The sequence below is a fragment of the Mus pahari genome, chromosome 2, assembly GCF_900095145.1.
Source record: "Mus pahari chromosome 2, PAHARI_EIJ_v1.1, whole genome shotgun sequence".
Taxonomy (NCBI): domain Eukaryota; kingdom Metazoa; phylum Chordata; class Mammalia; order Rodentia; family Muridae; genus Mus; species Mus pahari.
The window spans coordinates 147,794,684-147,807,214 of record NC_034591.1 but is presented as its reverse complement, the minus strand read 5'-3'; the positions used below and the strand labels follow the sequence as shown (position 1 = coordinate 147,807,214).

At 36.2% G+C, this 12,531-nt stretch overlaps 1 protein-coding gene across 1 annotated transcript; it reads right to left on the bottom strand.

Annotated features, from left to right (window-relative positions):
* Nucleotides 1–4,533: 4,533 nt before the first annotated feature.
* Nucleotides 4,534–5,577, bottom strand: LOC110317436 (taste receptor type 2 member 102-like). The gene is given in 1 exon segment (XM_021191904.1): nucleotides 4,534–5,577. A coding segment is annotated over 1 exon segment (1,044 nt).
* Between the last annotated feature and the right edge of the window lie 6,954 nt (nucleotides 5,578–12,531).

Sequence of the window (12,531 nt, the reverse complement as noted above, 5' to 3'; positions counted from 1 at the left end):
GAAGGGGGGAGGAGAAGGGAGGGGGAGAAGAAGGGAGGGGGGAGGACAAGGGAGGAGAGGAAAGAGGAAAGGAAAATAGAAGTGTGAATTAATTGTTTTAAAGGTGGTATAATAAAGTCTGCAGGAGACTCATATTCTGTGTAACGTGGGATCAATGGGAATTTTGGGATTAAGTCCTGACATGACAAATTAGAAAGGCCTAAATAGGCTAAAATGTGTGTGATTTTGAGTATTGTGGTGATTTTATTCCTCTGGAACAGAGGCCAAGCTACAGGTTTTCCTGGTTACCAGCTGAAGGATATGCTGATTTGGGGAAAAGGTTTTGTCTTTGTGTTTTTGGAGAAGGTGATTAATGTATTTACAACTTCCAGAGTTATATGGATCAGATATTATAGAGGGAGACCCCCAGAGAACTAGATTCCAGAGAATGAAACAAATTTTTGAAGTACAAGGCTTGAACCCAGTCCTTCTATTGCTGTTATTATAAACAGATCTGAGATGTTTAAGCCTGTGAGTTAAGGGCCAAATAGGAAATCCATGGCTCTGAATTTATTGGTAGGGTGTTCTCAGTTATTTTAATTAGAAATGGCTGAGAGTAGTTAACAGAGAACAGTCTAGATTAGTTTACATAGATAGTTGGTTTTCAAAAATGACAGAAGTCCACAGACTATGACATTTAATGTTATTTATTCACTTATTGTTGAGACCAGTCTGCTCCTGACAGCTTTCCCTGTCTTGGATTCAAAGAAGAAACTGAGCATCTTTGAGCTACTCCAGTTGTGGCATAACAGCCACTAGGCAAGAATTACCTCATTCATCTACAAACATAATACTGTCCAAAGAAAGGACACAATTATAGGTTAGGACAGCTTGATTCTGCCAAGACAGATTAGGCTAGTCCTTAATATTCCTGTTTCTCTGTCAGATGACCCTGGCCAGTAGGCTGAAGACCGATGCTCCAACATGCTGAAGTAAGGGACTGTCCAGGTGATCAGTGGTCTCTATGGATTGGCTAAGTTTTTGGAAGGTGTTTTAGGTTTTCTACATATTTTCAGTTAATATCATTCGTTCTTGGATTTCTGATGGGGTTGAAAAACTACGTAGTCTCCTAATCAACCCAGGCTTTTAACTTTGAGAGGAACAGTTTTGAGAGGATGATTTTCAGATGGCATTCAATTTAATGCCAAGACATAGCCAGATGTAGAATAATAAGTCTTTTAAGTAAGGATAGATGACGAAGGTTCTGTTTAATTAACGAAGATGAGGGACTGGGTGTTAGGTCTCTTGTACTTTATAAATTACAAAATAATAATAGTTATGTTCAATTATATCTGAGATAAAATAGTCTTTTAATTGGACAGAAAGGGGGAAATGTTGTGGATAGCCCTGGGGCTAATTATATTTGAAGTTAATTCCATTCTCCTGTGAGTGATTGCAAACAAGGAATGAGTCAGCCCTCAGGTGATTTCCTGTAAACCTGCTTCCCACCTTATTTTGTAAAACAAAGGAGAACTGATGATTGGGCAGATAAAAGGGAAGGTGGAGTAGAAGGTGAGGGAGAGAGAAGAAGAGAAAATGGAAGAGGGAGAGGATGCAGAGGAGGAGGAAGATGAGAAGTGGAGCAGAACTCATGGCCTGGAGAAAATGCAAGTTCTAAGGGGGTCTCATAAGCTATGGAAGATGGTAGGTGTAGGAAAAGAGTGGAACTAAGACTGAGGGAAAGGCCATCCAGAAACTGCCCCACCTAGGGATCCATCCCATCTGCAGACAACAAATGCAGACACTGTTGCTGATGGCAAAAGGTGCTTGCTTACAGAAGCCTAGCTTGGCTGTCCTCTGAGAGGCTCTGTCAGAGAACTTAATGATACAGATGTGGATGCTTGCAGACAACCATTGGACTGCACAGGGACCCTAATGGAGGAATCAGGGGAAGGACTGGAGGACCTGAAGGGGTTTGCAATGCCATAGGAAGAACTGCAATATCAACCAACCCCTTCCCCCCCCCCCCCCAGAGCTCCCAGGGACTAAGCCACCAACCAAAGAATACACATGAAGGGACCCATGGCTCCAACTGCATTTGTAGCAGAGGACTGCCTTGTCTGGGATCAGTGGAAGAGGAGGCCCTTGGTTCTGTAATGGCTTGATGCCTCAGGATAGGGGAGGACTGGGGCACTGAGGCAGGAGTGGGTGGGTGGGCAGGCAGGTGAGTTCCCTCATGGAGGTGGGGGGTGGAGTAGGGTGTGAGGGGTGATAGGGTGGGGGTTTACAGAGGGAAAACCAGGAAGGGGAATCGAATCGTACTTAAAATGTAGAAGAATGAAATGACTAGCAAAAATTGCAAAAAAAAAAAAAAAAAAAGGAAAATAAAGGTAATAGAATAAGTAAAGGTGAGGCTCACGGATGCAAAAGTACAACCTAATGAAAATGACACTTCTTTTTTTAAAAATCCAAAAACAGAAAAAATGTCATGGTTATATTGTAGTTAATTACATTAGCCTTTTTAATTTAATTAAAATTTAATTTTAATTTAATTATCATCCACAAACTCATTATTAGTAATTTTATTAATTATTTTACTTACAGTTTAGCTATTTCTCCACATCCTCACCAGCATGTGCTATCACTTGAGTTTTTGAGCGTAGTCATTCTGAATGGTTTCAGGTGGAATCTCAGGATAGTTTGTTTTGTATTCCCTGATGATGAAGGACTTTGAACATTTATTTAAAGTGCTTCTTGGCCATTGGAGATTCCTCTGCTGAGAATTCTCTGTTTAGCTATGTACCCCATTTTTAAATTGGGTTATTTGGTTTCTTGGAGGTTAATTTCTTGACTTCTTGATATGTTTTGGATGTTATCCCTCTATAAGATGTAGGATTACTGAAGTTTTTTCCCAATCTGTAGGTTGCTGAATTGTCATATTCGTGGTATACTTTGCCTTTACAGAAACTTTTCATTTTCATGAGGTCCCATACATCAATTGCTAATCTTAGATCCTCACAGAGTAAAATGCACAGTTATATACACGTAAAGTATCATTAAAAAGAAAAGTCATGGTTATATTTTAGTTAATTATATTAGCCTTTTAAATTTAATTAAAAACTTAATTTCATTTTAATTACTATTTGCAAACTATCATTACGAGTATTTTATTTTAAAAATCAATATTTAATGATTGATTTTTTTAAAGAACTGCTCCAGATTTCCTTAATTCACCCAGTAATCATGGGCTCATTGTACAGTCAAGTAATTAATTACTTCAAATTCCCAACCAGGTAGTTTAAAACTGGTCATTGAGAGCCTAAAGTCAGAGGTTTGTAGTTAACAACTAAGTGGTAACACATGATTACTTTTGTTAAAATTACTTTCTGATACTTTAAAAAAGATAATTGAATCTATTAATGATTTCTTTCACGATTTCAAAATGTCAGTATTACACATGAAAATCATAAAAACCATCATCATCATGACTATTTAAATGACTTGAAAAGTAGATTTCAATAATATCTTCTTCAAGGGTTGCATATTTTGTGTAAAGTTTTTTTCTCTGTTTTAGAAATGTATTCTCTCATACACTGCTTCTCAGCCACAGCCTCCATTCCTTCTACTCCTCCTATATTCCCATTCCCCATATAAACCCTCCCCCAAATACACTGCTCCTCTCTTTCCCTTCTGAAGACAGCAGATCTCCCAAGATACCAGCAACCAGAACATATGGTAACAACATGAAAAAAGAATAGGCAGAAATATTTATCTCAAGGCTGGTTAAGGCAATCCAGAATGGGGATATGCCCAAGAGTGGGCAAAAGTGTCAAAGACTTCCTTATCCACAATGTTAGGAGTTCAACAAAAATTCCTAAGCTAAACAGCCACAATATATACACAAAGGACTTAATGTATACCAATGCAGGCTCTGTGATTGCCACTTCAGTCTCCATTAACCCCTATGAGTGCTGCTTATTTGATTCAGTGATCTGTGCTCTCCTAATGTTCTGGATCACTCTGACTCTCATAATCATTCCTTCTACTCTTACGTGGAGTTCCCCAAGATTCACTTACTATTTGGCTGTAGATCTCTTTATCTGCTCCCATCAGGTGCTGGGAAGGAGTCCCGTTGATGATGATTAGGACAGGGACTGATATATGAGTCTATCAGAATATCATCAGGAAATATTTGATAGATCATTAACATGAGTCTTTCTTTTTCTCCAGTAGTGTTCAGTTTACCATAGGTCTCTGGGTCATCAAGATTTTGGTTCCTGGTCATCCAGGCAGAGGTGGGCATGGGATTCCTGTTGTGGAATGGGCCTCAAGTTAGACCGGCTATTGCTTTGCCAGTCCCACAATTTCTGAGCCACCATTGTCCCAGCATATTTTGTAGTCAGGATAGGTTATAGCTAGAAGGTTTAGTGCTTTCGTTGGTGTCCCAGCTCCACTATTGTATGCAAACCTTGCTTAGTAACAGAAGATAGCTTGTTCAAACTCCCCCATATGACTTCCATGATACAATAAGTCAAGGAAGGAATCCTTGAACTACTACCTCATAGATTTGTTTGCAACACGGAATACACAACAGCTAGTTATTTGGTTGGTATATGTAGTTGTGATACTCTCTTTTTGCAGCCTACATCTCAAATGCCTCAGCATACAAAAAGAAGTCTGCTTTAATTTAGAATTTCCTAGGATCAGAATAAATGAGTGGGCTGAAAGATACATGAGTTCAGTTATCATACCAATAATATCAACCAGTTCACTCTGATGCTTTTGAGCAATCCATGATATAAGAAGAGACAGGAAATACATAGTATAGAGCAAGAGGAAGGAGACCATAATTCTCAAGGCATTCCTGTGGGCCCTGGTGCTAGGGTCTCTGTGTCTTCTGGAACTGAACTCCATCTTCTGGAGATGTTGCCACAAAGAGAAGATCAGCAGGAGAAAAGAAATCAAGGCCAATGTAAATGGTAATACAGAGAACATAGCCATGTTGAAAAAGATCAGCTCAGACCACATTACAAAGTCAGTGCCCATGGCATTCACACTTGTGTTTCTTCCATATTGATAGATCTTCTCTTCAAGGGTCCTTGGTATCAGATTTCCAAGCAAGAACACCAAGCTTCCCAGCAACATCCCCACGATCAGTTGTTTAAGTCTCCATTTCAAATAGAGAAAGATCTGCCAGGAGCAGTTAGCTATTCTGAGTAAATAAAAGATGCTGAGAGTTGTGGCAAGCCAGAGGCTGAAGTGACTAGAAAGGATCCAGCTAAAATAAAAAATTTGGAATTCTATTCCAATTAAAAAGGAAGATGGATCATATACAATTTTAAACCAAGCATAGATTTCCCAGATGAGAGTGATTCTTGAAATTGCCAATGCAAGAAGAATTTTATCTATTAAGGAAAGCCTTTGTTTAATGACCCAGTCCAAGAAGTTTGACAACACTATGAATCCATTGCTGAGATTCCCAAAAATAAACTCCACATATATTAGTACAGTGGCAAACTTGTGAAGGACAGATTCCATGTTCATAGAAAGCTTGGCATATGACAGCACTGCCTGTCACTGGGTGATCAAGTGGCCCATGATTTTTTCACTGTGTAGTTAATTTTTTTCTCCTCTTGTCCTGCTCCTTTTGAAGTCTCTAAAATTACATCAAGTTGAACGTTTCCTGTGTGGCATTTAATCGACATATTTTAAGTATTTTTTTTTTTCTGCAATTCTCTGGTGAGTCTTAGCAAGTATGTGTTTGCCCTTACCGTATCCTAATATTAATCAGATGATTTAAGAAATAAATGCAAACTCACAATGCAGATATGCTAATCAAGATATGACTTTCCCACTGTTTTGCATGTTCTGCCTGTATCAGTTTAAGGAAATTTGGTTGGGCCAGTTTGCATTAAGAGGGTATAGGTTACAAAGTTACAAAAATGGAACTAACTGAAGACTTCTGCTCTACAGCCTTGCCATTAAGGACTTAGAAACCATGCAAAGAATGGTTGTGTTGTATCACAAGACTTCTGTTTTCCCCAGAACTCAGGTCCCATATTTTCCACACTTGGAGTAGAATATTCCAATCAAAGAAAGAAAAAGAGAGGTATTCCTGTGAAAAGTCAGGACCTCTCCCTCTGCCTTTCCCTCTGTCCCTCTCTCCTTCATTCTCTCTCTTTTGAGAGTCAGAAATATTGTGAAAATAAATTGATTTAAGGAAAGTGGCTAATTTAATATTCATGTCAATAATGTATTTGCATCACTATTTTATTTTATTTTGACTATTGTAAATGTGTAATTATGTTGCTACATGAGAAAATATTTTCTTTAATAAATACATAATTCATGATTTTAAAATCTATATTTTATTAGTCATATATATTTGATCAAGAGATTTTCAGAGCAATAAGATATTTACCATCAATATACTGGTACCATCTTTGCTATCCATTTTCCATGGTCTTAGTCAGATATATAAAGGAACTTGAAATCCAGGCACAGAACAGATAGTTATTTGCAGTTGAGGAGGTAAAAGGGACACTCTTAGTGTTAGGGTCCAAGAGACCCCAGACTCAAACGGCAAAAGCAAAAAACATTTATTCTGTAGAAACTACCAACATGCAGTGTTTATGACTCATTGAATTAGCGACCACTAGAGGAGCCTGTAGCCCCTTTTATGCAGGGCTGGAGGAATTTTCCAGAAAGATTAGGTAACATCTAGTATGATTAGTAGTGGGCAAATTAGTAACATTATTTCAATTTTTATTTGCTATTTTGTTAGTTTCATTATATTTGGCGAGACCTTGAAGAGGTTTAGAAACTAGCTCTATTCCGGCCTTGGTACCTCCTCTAGCCAGGTGTCTCAGGAGCTGACTCAGGTCTGGAGCTATCCTCCCTAGTTCAGGTTCATCATTAACTAAGGACCCATTGTTAGCAGCTCACTCTGAGGAGCCCATTCTGCTTCTTGGGGAATGGGAAATCTTTATGTCTAAGGTTTTGTTTCTTAGTGGATTTCTCATTAGTAAGATGTTAGGCTGAATGTACATTTGAGACTTGGAGATATATACATGTGTGCAATATATCAACTTTCATACAGTGATCTCTATGTCAACCTGTATATCAACCACTCACAGCTTGTTTAAACTCATAGATGAGGAGTGTTTGAGGAGAGGGCTGTGAGATAGCAGCTTCTAGATATGATGTGGATGTTCTATGCAACAACTCATAGCACCTACAGTTATCCACACCATATCTGTGGTCAAATTTTGAAGCCAGTCAAAAATTCTAGCACAAGTTGTGGAGATAACCTTAAGTTCCATCTATATTGGAATAGTTTTATGAATAATTAGGAAGGGAGAGTCACTCTCTTTTGGAGATATGACACTAGTAGTTTTCCATGTCTTAGTAGATACCCATTTGCATGTGAACACCACTAATGGAACACCACTAATTAATAGCAAAAATATAGAAATAGATTATGATGGTGGGAAGGAGCTAGTATGAGGTGCAATAGGGAAGCTGGTGGGAGGTAGTGATGTATCCATATGATTAGCATACCTAGTGGAAATGTATGATACTTTCAAATAATAAAAAAATGTTTAAAACAAATAAATAAAGTAAAAATACCCATCTAAGATTTTTGTTTATACATTGTATACTGGTATCTATTTAAATTTTTACATACTTACTTATTTTACTTTAGGAGTACTAATGCTTTGCCTGATAGAGTACCACATGCATGCCTTCTGCATGAAGCAGTCAAAAGAGGGCACTGGATCCACTGAATTGGAATTACGGATGATTGATTATGCCACACGATGTGGCTCTGGAAATTGAAACTAGATCCCCTCCAAACCAGCAGTTCCTTTTAACTGCTGAATCTCTATTCCAGCTCCTTGTGTGTGTGTGTGTGTGTGTGTGTGTGTGTGTGTGTGTGTGTGTGTGTATGTGTATATATTTTTTTCTTTGTTAGAGGTTCAGCTAGTGGCCGTGGTTGGGTCTGTTCTATAAACTCTCACCATGAAACTTAACTGCCATCACCTTCTGTGCACTTTTAACAGTTGCTGTGATAACTTTTGAATATTTCTCATATTCACTAATTTTTTCATCTGTGCTGTGTTTTTTTCCATTGCTTGAAAGTAATGTGAGGGCCACAAAAGTTATGTCTAGATTCTGTGTTTATGTTTCTTTGATTTTATACTAGTATTCATCATCAGGTATTCTAGAAAGATGTATGACTAGAGATTCCCACATTTTTAAAATATGATTTCTAGATTATTTCATGAGTTTAAAGAAGTTTTAACAAATAAATACTTTCCAGCATTGACTATACTTATACAACTTTAATTTTTCTGTGGTATATTTCATGAATTTTCAGGTTTCTGAAATGCCTTTCAGAGAGATTTTATCATAGAATTTCTTGTTCCTGTGAATGCTTTTGTCTACTTTAAGTTAATGGAACTACTTAGTGATTTTCCACATTCTTGGCTTCCATTAGATTTTCATTCCTTGTGAGTTTCTGTACTTAATTAATTGCATCTGGAACTAGTGAAGACACCAGTGTATAATTGACAACCTAAAATATTTCTCTGCTGTGTGTATTTTCCAAAATTAAAGTGTGTAATGCCTTTCCTGCACTTTGTACATTTTTTCCTTGTGAATGATTTTGTCTTTGAAAATAGCTGAAGCAATTGAAGGCATTTCCCATGTTTCACACATTCACAGCTCTTCTTTCTGATGAGAGATTTTTTTATTTACTTGTACTTAATGGATATAAATCTTATTATTGTCTTGCCTCATTATTCACATTCACAGGATTTGTCTTCAGGGGACTCACGTCATATGTATGAAATAAATCGTATTATTTACATATGATTATTTACAAACTTTAACATATTTACAACCATAGGTTTTTCTATGCACTGTGTAGATTTTATATATTTGAATGCAACACGGACCAGTAAATATGCTTTCACATTTCTTCCATTTATAAAGCCAAGCTTTACTGTTTATTATCATATGCCTTTGAAATTGGAGGACGATTTGGACAGTGGTATGAAGGATTTTTTTTTAATTTTTGTTTAACATTATGCCTGTTATTTATTGAACCAGAACTTTCATCGACTCAAAATAATTAATCTATTTTTATAGTCATGGGTGTTTCTGCTATGCATATTCTTTTAGGTATTAGAAAATAAATAGGGTTATTAGTGTGCTGGTATGTGGATTATAAACTGCATAGAGGTCAGGACAAAGAGTTAAGGCTGTGTACTAATATTCTATTTGCTGTAGGATTATGAGAAAAACATATCTGATTATCCCACTCTCATTTTTAAACTTACCCATTGTCTGGTGAAATTTTTGTGGGCATGTCATATTGCTTCTGAATGAGTTGGAGCACATAGAGAGAACCCAGTTTGCCTTGACAATGAAACAAGTTCAGATAAATATCATGCATTAGTTTACACCCTTATATATCCAGCAAGAATAAAGAACAAATCATGTAAACCGCAACAACAAAAAGAATCTACATTTTTTTTTTTTTTAAGCAAAAGAGAATGTGATCTCTTGTTTTGGAAAGAAGCATGTAGTATACTAATTCATTAGCATTTTTTCAGGTTGTGCTATGTGTGGTGTTGAAATAAAGCATAGCATCAATATTTGAATCCTACTTTAACAGCATCCAAGAAAAATAATAAAATTGTAAACAAAATACAAAGAGAATTAAACTGTCACATATGATACCCATCATATATTTGAGAATTTTTCTTACAACATGAGCATATATTATATTTGGATAGTATTAGTATATTTGAGTACATTTATTTTAAATTGAGCTCTGAAAAATATTGAATACTTTTGATTAGAAAAATACTAGTCATTCCAGAAACATATTTTTTTTTTGGTTTTTGAAGTGTTATTTCCTTCTCAAAATCAAATACTGTTTTCTTATTAAAGCTAAGTTAAAACTTAACCAAACAATACGACCATCTCTATAATGTGGATAGCAATCCCATATTGAGAATGATTAGTTAAATTTACAGATCAAGGCACTCATAAGTGATCATTGTCAGTATCAAGGATAGTGAATTTCCTGTTCTTGCTTGAAGTTAAATCAAATGAATTCATTGCACACATTAAATTTTGACACTTAAGCAAAAGAGAATGTGATCTCTTGTTTTGGAAAGAAGCATGTAGTATACTAATTCATTAGCATTTTTTCAGGTTGTGCTATGTGTGGGTAAAATGCCAACAAAGTTATTTCATAAATATTTTTAAGCGAATCAACAAGAAATCAGACTGAAAGAATTTTTCTTCAGGGAGAGTGAATACTAATAAGTTTTTTTCCAAATTTTTATTAGGTATTTACTTCATTTACATTTCAAATGCTATCCCCAAATTCCCCTATTCCCTCCCTGCCTCTGCTCCCCTACCCACCCACTCCCACTTCTTGGCCCTGGTGTCCCCTGTACTGGGGCATATAAAGTTTGCAAGACCAAGGGACCTCTCTCCCCAATGGTGGCTGACTAGGCCATCTTCTGTTACATATGTAGCTAGAGACATGAGCTGTGGTGATACTGGTTAGTTCATATTGTGGTTCCACCTTCAGCTCCTTGGGTAATTTCTGTAGCTCCTCCATTGTGAGTCCTGTGTTCCATCTGATAGCTGATTGTGAGTATCCACTTCTGTGTTTTCCAGGCACTGGCATACGACCAATAATGGGAAAGCATTCATAGGTCATGGAAAGGTAAAGTGAATTATTTACAATGATCACTCCAACACACCTGTAGAACACCACTTACCAATATCATCCAGAAACAACAACAAAATAGTTATAGAAAATTTTATATACTTTTATATTTGTTATATGCCAATAGTTTATTTTAAAATTCTTGGCATAAAATACACATTTATATATATGCACAACATAATTAAATATAAATGCCATGGTTTTGTACAGAAATTATCAATTTCCTTTTTCCCGAAAGCAGCCAACATGTTGAGAATAACTTCAAAGAAAGAAATAGCCATCATAAACATTGAAAGCACCATGTGACTATAGATATAACGCATGTTTGTGGTTTGCAATGCTATTTTGGATCAGTAGAGGTCAGTAAAGTAACTTATCATTGCATTACTCTCATAGAAGGCTGACCAACAAAAGGTGTCTCTCTCCTTCCCCTGACATATTTAATGTGATGTGTCAATAAACACAAAACAAATCCCTTGTTTGGGACCTGCACAAATGAAACAGACAATGAAGTTAGAAAGAAGACATGGGGAGAGAAGTAGAGAATTCAAGTTTGCATTGCTATTGAACTAAATTATCTCAAGATGAAGAATCTTTTTAATTTAGTGGAATACTTCCATGCACTTTATTCATAGATTTTACACTATAATTATTAATAAAAGTAACAAATCAAGCCTTCAGTATTTCAATTCTAAATAATTGCCCTAAGTGCCCTTAATTCAACTAAATACAGCTTCATTTTTTAACAAGTCCCATTCAAATGTACAGTTTAAAATTGGTTACTTACAACCAACAGGTTTGATGTTTACAAATAACATCTAAATAAGTAATTGTAGCTGTTTCAAAATGGTAAGTAAATCTATCTCAGATTTCCTTCAAAAGTTTAAAAACTGTCAATAATATGGAAACATCCATCATAAAAATGTAATGACTTTAGGTAGGAGGATATTGAATATACACATTGGAAAATATTACAGTGACCTTCATGATGTAAGAAGCTGAAGGTGGGAGTAAACTATCCTTGAACTGTGGGCTGAAATAAAACTTTTCTCCCCTAAGTTGCTTTTGCTAGGGTACTTTGCTCCTGTAACAAGAAAGGAACCAACACAGCTCAGTAAGTAAATTCTATTCCTTTGAGTACAGCCCCAAAACTAAAACGTATATACTTGCTAGATATAGACTATGCTCTAAAATAAACCGTATTTCTAGCCACCAGAATCAAGATTACACAGTGTAGATTTAAAAGCAGATACCTGTTTCCCAGGACCTCCATCAGACTGGTTTGCCTTTCTCCCACCATCACTGACTCCTTTTTGGGTGTATTTATCTTCAGGCAGGATGGTGATAGAGAAACTTTGTTATTCTGTGCACAAACTCTTGGGCAATAATTTCTCATACATGATGCAAGTAATTCTGCAACATTAACTACATAAGTTTCATAAAAGGAAATCTTGCAAATTTTGAATTTGTTGAAAAAAAAATTAAAGGCCGGCTACCAGTATGTATACCTGATTTTCCTGGAAATGACCATGTAAACTGAACTGCCCTGAAATTCACAGAAATCCATCCTCTCCTGTGTGCTGAATTTAATGGAGCTGTGTGATTAAAGGTATTTGCTGACACTTTACCTTTGATTTAATTGAAATTAGTGTTAAAAATAACTTGTTTATGAGCCTTAGTCAGTGAGATAGTTTGACTAATAAAAAACTGCTACTCTATGTCAAGGGGAAAATGTTATTGAACTACTTCCTCATAGATTTAGATTTGTTATCTAAAACCCAGTACACTGTTTGGCTGCC